This window comes from Pteropus vampyrus, unplaced genomic scaffold, assembly GCF_000151845.1.
Source record: "Pteropus vampyrus isolate Shadow unplaced genomic scaffold, Pvam_2.0 Scaffold2, whole genome shotgun sequence".
NCBI classification, from domain to species: Eukaryota; Metazoa; Chordata; class Mammalia; order Chiroptera; family Pteropodidae; genus Pteropus; species Pteropus vampyrus.
Genome location: NW_011888783.1, coordinates 19,929,541 through 19,938,994, shown reverse-complemented (window position 1 = coordinate 19,938,994; position 9,454 = coordinate 19,929,541). Strand labels below are relative to the sequence as shown.

The 9,454-nt window shown below is 35.9% G+C and overlaps 1 protein-coding gene across 4 annotated transcripts in view; it reads right to left on the bottom strand.

Annotated features, from left to right (window-relative positions):
- SPC25 (SPC25, NDC80 kinetochore complex component) overlaps positions 1-3,655 on the bottom strand; it is an 11,604-nt gene extending 7,949 nt beyond the window's left edge. Inside the window, exons 1-4 of one of the 4 annotated variants that reach the window (XM_011358153.2) lie at positions 3,467-3,551; positions 2,842-2,897; positions 2,485-2,637; positions 2,327-2,392 (exon numbers count right to left, since the gene is read on the bottom strand). In XM_011358153.2, coding sequence (XP_011356455.1) covers positions 2,327-2,392; positions 2,485-2,623 — 205 coding nt within the window. In that variant the 5' untranslated portion in view covers positions 2,624-2,637; positions 2,842-2,897; positions 3,467-3,551. Of the gene's footprint in view, positions 1-2,326; positions 2,393-2,484; positions 2,638-2,841; positions 2,898-3,466 lie in introns of all 4 variants that reach the window. The other 3 variants (XM_011358166.2, XM_011358161.2, XM_011358144.2) reach the window with 3 other exon arrangements.
- Between the last annotated feature and the right edge of the window lie 5,799 nt (positions 3,656-9,454).

Below are 9,454 nucleotides of genomic sequence, written 5' to 3'. Positions count from 1 at the left end.
CTTTCAAATAAATACAAAAATAAAACCCACCACCAAAGACAATCAAATTTACACAGTGCCTTGAAGAAACAGCTAATTCTAACGCTATATGATTCTGAAACATACTAAAAAGATAGAAAGGAAAAAAGGAAGGGAGTGAGGAAAGCAAACAGGAAATTTCATTTACTCTAGTAACAAACAAAACATTCAGGAATATCAAGAAACATGTAGGCTCTGTATTTTAAAAAAATGTAAAACTTGTCTGAAAGATATATTTGACCTGGATATATGGAGAAGCACTTTATGCTTCTATTGTAAATACTATAAAGATGTCAATATTTCTCAAATTCATATATTTAATACAGTCACATGGAAGGGAGAGGATCTAACAAAATTGTAAAATTTAATATGATGAATACATAGGTGAGAATAGTTAAGAAAATATGGTAAGAAAAACAACAGAAAAAGGATTTGCCCTATCAGATTTAACATCTGTGATTGTAACACTAGTAATACAATAGTGGAGTACAACTTAAAGAACTGATTTAGAGTTCAATTAAACAAAAAAGGCATTCCCCAACAAATTCCTGTTATGTTTAGGAAATTAATATGAAAAATGAAATCTAAATAAAGAGGTAGATTGTTCCCTAAACAGTGCTGAAATTCAGAATTAATTACATATTTATTAAATATAAAATGAAATCTTACAAAACCTAGAAGGCAGTATCTGTGAATATAAAAGTAACGCTATGGGGAAAGATCTTTTTACTCAAATGCAAAAAGAAATCAAAGTGAAAGGCATATACTGACTACATAAAATGAACAGGTGAAAAAATTCATATGTGATTCAAATAAGCATCAAAATCTACTATATGCTAGGTACTTTGTCCAACAACTTATATTTATTTATGTAAATTTTTTATATAAATTTAAGTTTCACAATAACACTATTCTGTAGGTCATACTCTCTATTTTAAAAGAAGAGGAAAAAGACTCAGCAGTTCATTCATTTGCCTAAAGCTTTATTTGCTAGGATACAATAAAGAGTAAGACCTGGCTTCAAACTCAGGTCTTGACTTCAAAGGCTGCTTCTGACCATTATAAACTATCCTCCCCAACAATGAGCTATTGTTCTTAATCTAAAAAAGACACAAATATAAGTTCCTAAGGGAAAAAAGTAGATAAAGGAATAAACAGAGGAAACATAGAATTCAGACGGTTAGTAAGTACAAAACATAATTTAACCTCTGTAATCCCAGAAATGCAGATAAAGCAACAACATACCAATTTTCATTTATTACAACAATGTTTACAAAAATAATAGCTAGTGTTGAGAAGAATACAAAATACCAAAGTCCTTGTGGAAAGTATTTTTGACACTGCAAAACAAAAGTCTTAAGGGGATTCATGTCCTTTGATAGTTATTTCATCTTTATAAAGCTACCCTAAGAAAACAAGATGTGTGCAGATATTTTCATACACAAAATTATTTTCAGTACTACTTACAATAGTGAAAAACTGAAAACATCCAAAATGTCTAATAAATAAATTGTTAAATAATATGGTACATAAATAAGACAGACTATATTTTCAAAAAGTTAATAATGTGGGAAAATACTCTCAAAGTGGAAAAAGGAAAAAAACAGCACAAAGTTATGTTGATAATGAGTAAAGTAGGCAAGGCAAAGCAAAAGAAAGTATCAGGACTAGGGCAAATTAAAGAAAACGTGCCCCATGTAAAGACATTCCAATTTAATACTGTTTTAAACATGGTGCTGCTAAATTTAGAATGTCCAGTGGAATATGGCTTGTGGTTTGTGTGTGAGAATTCATTAAAAGCAGCTGATCCACTCCGGGTAATCTGGAGTGGTAAAAATGAGAAGGCAAGAACAGTAGTAAAAATATGGAGAGAACAACTCTCAGAATACTAAACCTACACCCAGAGAGTTGAAAAAACTCCAGTTTTTGTGATTTCTCAGTCTGTGATTTCCAATGTAGAAAAAAAACCTTATTATTATTATTTTTTAAATACTGGAATTTATACATCAATATAGATGAATCTCACAAGGGCAATGCCAAGAAAAAAAAAGGGACAGGATATACACAAAATGATGTCATTTATGTAACATTCAAAAACACAATAAAAAAAAACATTGATAGGTTAGCTCTGGAAGATGGGAGAGGGTCAACACAGGATGTTCTATTTATTAAGCTGGGTTATGGATACATACATGTTTATTATTCTTATGTGTGTATACACACACACGGAACACATTGTTTAACTTGTATGAAGGATTTCATAAAGACGTTTAATCTAAACAAAACTGATCTACATTTTGTCACATACCATTTTGATATTCCAGAAACATCTGAACCATTCGTTCTTCTTCCTTTAATTTCACAGACAGCTTTTCTAAAAGAGAAATTGGAATTGACATTTCAATTCAGCTGAAATAACACTAAAAACCAAAGAAAAATAGCATGTTACAAGTTAAATTTAAGTACCTGTAAATGCTTTATTGATGTCCTTGTAGGAATCTCTTAGTGCCATCATCTGACAGGAAGTGTCACTGACACTGCTTTTAAATTTATTCCAAAATTCATTTATGCTTTTATCTAACAGTGCCAGTTCGTCCTCTACCATTTTGTAAGACAATGCTACAAAACAAATAGAACGCACATTGTATTTTTGTTACTTTAATCATATCAGGCTCATATTCCAATCAACTATATTCTGGCAGTCTGACTTTTGCTAGAAATGGTTAGCAACGTACTTTTTTTAACTCTAGATATTCCAGGGCAGATCAAGCCACCTGGACTGAACTAGGGTTGAGGTGCAACAAGAATTCTAGAAACCCTTACCTCCTAGAAATTCGTTAGTGGTGCAACTGTACAGGACACTTACAAGCTCTGTGACCCTGGGAAAATGACTCCGATTACGTTTTCTCACAAGTAAAATTGGTACATCTAAGACCCCTTCCAACGCTGACCCTTTCTTTCAATTCTGGCCTGGATCGCCAGGTACCAGAGAGCCGATCCTCTCAAATAGGATAAGACCCCACACATCTACCCTGTCTCTTCCTCCCACCCCAGACCAGGAAAAGTTGCAGTCAAATAAAGACTGGAGTAGGAGTTCAAAGGGTTTGTTGCAGGACCTGTACCAGTCACCTAGACTCTCTAGGCCTCAGTGTTCTTCTCTGTAAAAGATGTCTATCCTGTAAGATTCTAGACCCCACCAGTTCTCTGTAATGCTAAAACCTTCCCAATGACCTCAAATCTTCCCAGGAATACACAGACATGTCGTTCGGTGAAACCCAAAACCCTTCAGCCTCGCCGCTGCCCACCCAGCGACACCCAGACTCAAACAGAAAACAGGACGTGCATTTCACAGACGCCACCCCGGAAAACACATTCCGCCCCCAAGTCCACTTTTCCCTATCGCAACAGGCGGGTCGGGGAGCCTAGCTCAGCTCCCGACCTCACTCACCTTGGGGAGGCCTGAGCCCCGAAGCCTTCCCCGCACAAGACCTGAACCGATATCAACCAACCGCCGGTCTCCAAACCCACCTCCCACAGCCGCGCCACTTTCCTATTTCAAACCTACGTCGCCTTCCGCCTCCCGACTTCGGGCGCCCATTCGTCTTTTGATTGGCTGGTAGCATAGGTTCTCCATGAAGGGATTGGTTGAGCTAGCAGTCCAGGATTCTCGCGGAAAAGAAGGGGGAAAGGGCATTCTGGGATTTGTAGTCCTTTCTGGGAGAGGGCTTTGGAGAAAGTAGTAATAGATCTTGGAAGACACGTCCCAGGATGGGGCATTCATCAGTTTCAAGTAAAGATTTCTGCACTAGATGTAAACAATGGATTTTAATTATACTCTGTTGCCAAGTATATGCCCTCTTCTTTGATACTACCTTAAGCTTAAAGCTAATTAAAAGTAATAAAGCTAATAAAAATACAATTGTTTAATAGTCTCATCTTTTAATTACTCTTCACTGGGAAGTGGCTGGAAAATTATTGTTTATTTGCTTACAATATTAACACTTCCAAAATTTTCTTATTCTCTGTTTTTGAGCATGTAAATTAAAACAGAAACACTAAAAGACTATACCTAATACAGATAGTTTCTTCCCCAGATGACAATGACACAAAACTTTTAATAGTTAAAATCCTTGCTGTATTGCAGATAAAAGTGAAAAAGGAGAGGGGGCAGTCAGAGGTAATTCAAGTTATCTAGCCTGGGTGTTTGAAAGAATGAAGATACTGCTGGCAGAATTGAAAACGTCTTCATGATAGATTGGGTATATTGGAGGAGGAGTGTTGCGGGAAATCAGAGGCACGAGTTATGATTTTAATATGTTGTGTTTGAGATAATATTGTTGGCAATGTTAACCAAGTGTTAATGTCCTTTAGGCAGTTAGTTTCTCTAATAAGTTACACAGTGGCTAACTGCTGCAACTCTGCAATAAGATTGCCTGGGTTTGAAATCCAGGCTCCATTATTTACTAAGTATGACTGTGGAAAAAGTTTCTTGGTCTTTTGGACCTCAGTTTCCTAACCAGTAAAGTGAGGGTAATAATATCTTCTGCATATACCTAATGCGAAGACTTAAAGAGATAATAAACACAAATGCCTTAGAATAGGTCCCTGTAAGTACTCAAAATTGTTTCTTGATTTTATGATTTAGACCCTACCTACTTCTTATAGAACAGATTGTCATTAAAACATACATAAATAAGACTTTAAAAGAATGAATTTAGATTTAGAGAAATAGAGAAATTGTTGAAATTGAATACTAACTTTATCTAAGGCAATACATATAGCTCCCATTTCAAGACAATCACACTACTCGTAGAATCCTAAATTTAAGGAAACATGCATTGTGCTATGTCTGAATAAGGACAGAATACAGACAGACCTTGGAGGTATTATGGGCTCAGTTCCAGACCACCACAGTAAAATGAGTAAAGCTAGTCACCAATTATTTGGTTTCCCAGTGTATATAAAAGTTAGGTCTACACTATTCTGTAGTCTGTTAAGTGCACAATAGCATTATGTCTAAAAATACTATGTACATATCTAAATTTAAAAATCTTGTATTGCTAATGAACCTTAAGCAAGTCGTAATGTTTTTTTCTGGTGAAAAGTCTTACCTTCAATTTGTAAAAAAAAAAAACACAGTATCTGTGAAGCACAAAGCAAAGCACAATAAAACAAGGTATGCTTGTACATCCCTTCTACCCTAATCCGGGTTGAATTAATTAATCATTTAGTTGTGGTTATTTAGCATTATCTACTTAATAATTTGTCGATGTGTCACAAATATAACAACTTTAGTTTCAGTGTAATGTAACTATTTTCACAATTTTAGAAATTATTTTCAGTTATTTTGGCCATTACGAGGTCAAGATCATAAATTATTTCCTCAGCTTGGAATAATGCTTGGACCGTCTCTCTAATGCATTCCTAGTGGAATCTGGCATAGCATGACTGATCCATGAGCATAATGGAAAGAGTTCATTAGCAAGGCTTTGAGATATTCACAACAGACACAAGGCTGCAACTATGTCTCTTAGACCAAGGTGAATATCTTGTAGCTGACTCATTTTTCTGCCCTCTTTGCTTAACTATTTTTGTTAAGCAACTCCAATTATGAGTGGGCAGAAATATCCAAGTGGTCCTCACATAAGCAAATTCCTTATAATAGTAAATATGTATCCTAATAGTTCTGTTTCTCTGGAAACTTCTGACCAATACTTATGCATATACCACATTTTGTTTAGCCATTCACCCATTGATGGACACTCAGGTTGCTTCCACCTTTTTGTTATTGGGAATAATGCTGTTATGAACATGGATGTACAAGAAATATTGAGTTTCTTACTTATCATAATTAAATTGGGGTCTAATTGTCGTGGGCGGAATAGTTGATACTACTAAGCTAAAATATTTACATGAATGTGAAGTTTGATGCCTTCTTCCTCTCTCCTAGTCCCTTAACCTTCCTGTTTTCTTAGCTAATCCCTGAATTTAGAGGCTTCCCCAAATTTTTGACTCTCTTTTCCCATTAACTTATCTCCCAGGGCATTGCCATCCTGTCTCGCATTGATGTCTCTCAGATTCGATCCTGTTTTGCATTTTTTTTTTTTTTTTTTGCATTCCAATCACATATTGCCAGCTATCTGCTAGTGATATCACATGGATTCCCCACTAGTAATATTTCAAAAATATCCCCTTTCTTTCAATGGCCCTGCTGGTCTTCAGGTTTAGAACCTTTCTAAAGAATCCTCATGACTCTTTCATGGTTAACTGGTTTCCTACACCAACAGATTCATCTATATATCCCCTCTCCACAGCCTCTTCCACCTTTTTTATCTCTAGATTTCTATTTAGGCCTTTACCACCTGGTTCTTACCTCCAGACTCTTGCCCTCCCAATCTGACTTGCCTAGCACAATAATATTCTCAAAGTATACTTTTGTCATATTATGTCCCTGTTCAAAACAGTTTCAGTGTTCCTCCATTGTCTTAAAAATATAGCCCATATTCCTTAGTGACATTTAAGTCAAATCTTTGAACAACTTTGTCTCAATTTACTGTTTTACCCTTATTGTTCAATTTATATTGCCTTGCACAGCTTTAGTTCCTCAATTTTGTTCACATAGTTCCCATTTTAAAAAACTTATTACAAAGAATTTCTAACATAAACAAAAGAAAATAGAATAGCATAATGAACTTGTTATGCTATTAATAGGTCTCAGCTACCGTCAACCACTGGCCAATCTGCTCTATCCACATCCCATCCACTTCCCCAGACAGCATGTTATTTCACCCATAAGTATCTCAGTATACCTTTCTAAAAGATAAAGGTTCGTTTTAACAAAAGCACAATACTATTATCACACTAAAAATATTAATATTAGTCGATACATATATTGCATTAAAATTTGTTTATAACACAGGTTTTGACATTTATGAGACAATTGAAAATTTCAGTGATTTAAAATTTTTAAATTGTCTTATAAACACCACAAATGGCGATTTATTTTAGTTTTCTAATGCAATATATTTCAAGTGGGATACAGTTCTCCATTTCATCATGCAGCTTTGAATTTCTATATTTCTAAATTCTCCATTTCATCCAGCAGCTTCGGATTTCCAAATTCTATCTATTAAGGCCCAGTTACTTGCTACCTCCTCCACAAAGGCTCCCCTAACCTTATAAACTGAAAGCTTTATCTGCCTTTCCTCTTACCCTACGAGCACAGTGGTATGTTATGTATGTGAATATCTTATCTTCCCTCTGAGACCACAAGCTCCTTAAAGTATGAGTTATCTAGGTCCTGCCCAGTACTTGTAAGAATCAATGTCTTACACTGGTGCTTCTCAAATGTGAGGTTTCCCACCCAACGGCATCTCCTTCATCTAGGAACTTGTTAGAAATGCAAATTCTCAGGCTGTTCTTCATTCCTACTGAATTAAAAACATTGGAGGTAGGACCCAGTAATCAGTGTTTTAATAAGCCCTCCAGGTGATTCTGATGCACTCTAAAGTTTCAGAAACATTGCCTTACACATAGTAGGTACTCTTCAAGCTGTCTATAAAATATGAAATATTTGAATGCTATAAAATAACTCTACTGTGAAGAAAATTAATGGTACTGCTCAATGGACAATTCTGTCAGATACTTTGGCAATCCAAGAAAAGGTTTATGGACATATAGGTCATGATATGTCCAGAAAAGAATACATTATAAGACTAATGGAGGGGGTACCTGAAACAGCTGTAGCGGGGTCACTTATAACAGTGTCATTAAGGAATGTCAATATTCTTGGAATGATAGCCAGATGGAGATAATTATTCTCTGAAAGTCACGAGGGTCTAAACTTGTTCTGAAATAAATCCATTTTACATTGCAAGGTGACACTGAAGAGCTCTCAAATACAATTTATTTTAGACAAGGCAGATAAGCTTGTGGTAAAAGGATAATGACCATGAACAGAGACATTAAAGGTCAATGCCTCCAAATATTTTTGTTTACTGCCACTGTACCAGTGACACAAGCTAAAGTCAAATATCTCTGAATGATGTTGAACTGCAGTGAGCACTATAATTCAGAGATGAATGGTTCATCTTAATAAGAATACATTTTGTGGTAATACAATATTTGGTGTGACAAAACATATTGAAGAAATTCTAGACTCTGTCTTATAGGTTGCGATTTAAGTATAATAGGCAGGATTTACTGCAAATCAAAACCTTAGGAAAATCTAAATGAATCAAAAATTAAAAAATTCTGAAAAGAGCCAGAATTATTCAACTATTGAAATTAACTAAAAACAAGGCAACTATATAGGGTTTGGGGACTAGCTACAGTATTAATTTTTTTTTTTTTAATGAAAAACAGTCACTAAGAAAAAGGAAATCATCACAACAAGCAAAGTATGCTGAGGAGACTGGAGGAGTACTAAGATAACTGAAGAATCTGAGGAAATGAGGAGAATCCCAGACATAGGCGCCATGGACAGTGGAAGAGACTGCGGTGAACCTTCCACTATATCCATTCTGGTCCGGGTTTCTTTGAGAATCATGTCAAAGCTGTGGACTTCTTCCAAGAAATGTGCACGTGTACTAACATTCACATACAATTTCAGGAAGTTCAACGACTTCTAAATAAGTAATATTCAGATTATGGACTCCTGGCCTAGTGACCGAAGAGATTTGGCTAATATCAGACTCAAAAGTGCACTCATTTAAAGATTTCTCCCACTCAAAAGTGCTTTTACTGGCACAGCAGAGTTTTAGTCATTAAACCGAACATGGAGGAATCAAGAGCAGAGTTCCACCGTAGCAGGAAGAAAAGACATTGATCCTGAAGGGAATGGTGGTTGGCTGTGCAATTTTTCCAAGATTCTCCTTACATGGAGGACATCTGGCTTGTTTCCGAGATGCAGTGGTGAGCAGTTCAGATTTGGCTTTGTTTTCTTGTTTTTGCTCTCAGGCTACAGGGGAAGGTTGAAGTTTGTGACCAATTCAGAGACTTAGATTGATATTTAGTGTGAGAAAAAGAAAGGGTGGGGCAGAGGGAGGGAAGGGGATGGAGGAAGAAGAGAAAAAAGGGAGAGTAGGAGGAAGAGCCAGCGATGTCAGTGTGTGAAGGAAAAGCAACAGAAGAATTGTGTATAAGACTGAAATTTAAAAAGAGATAGAGGGGATAAAATGGTTAAATGATGTGAAAAGTGATCTATAAATGCCTGTTTTTTTACTAAACGACAGAGTGTGGGGATTTTGTAACCTGAAGAAAGCAGCATTTCAGCATTTCTTCCTACTAGAGCATATGGTGCTTAAGACCATGGGGGATAAATGCCTTAGAGATTGCCTCTCATGGAGTTGGCATGCAGATCTTCTTAGTATTCCCCATTGCTCTTATGGTGGAAAATTCCATGGAAAGGAATAGAAAGACACATTTATACAGAAGG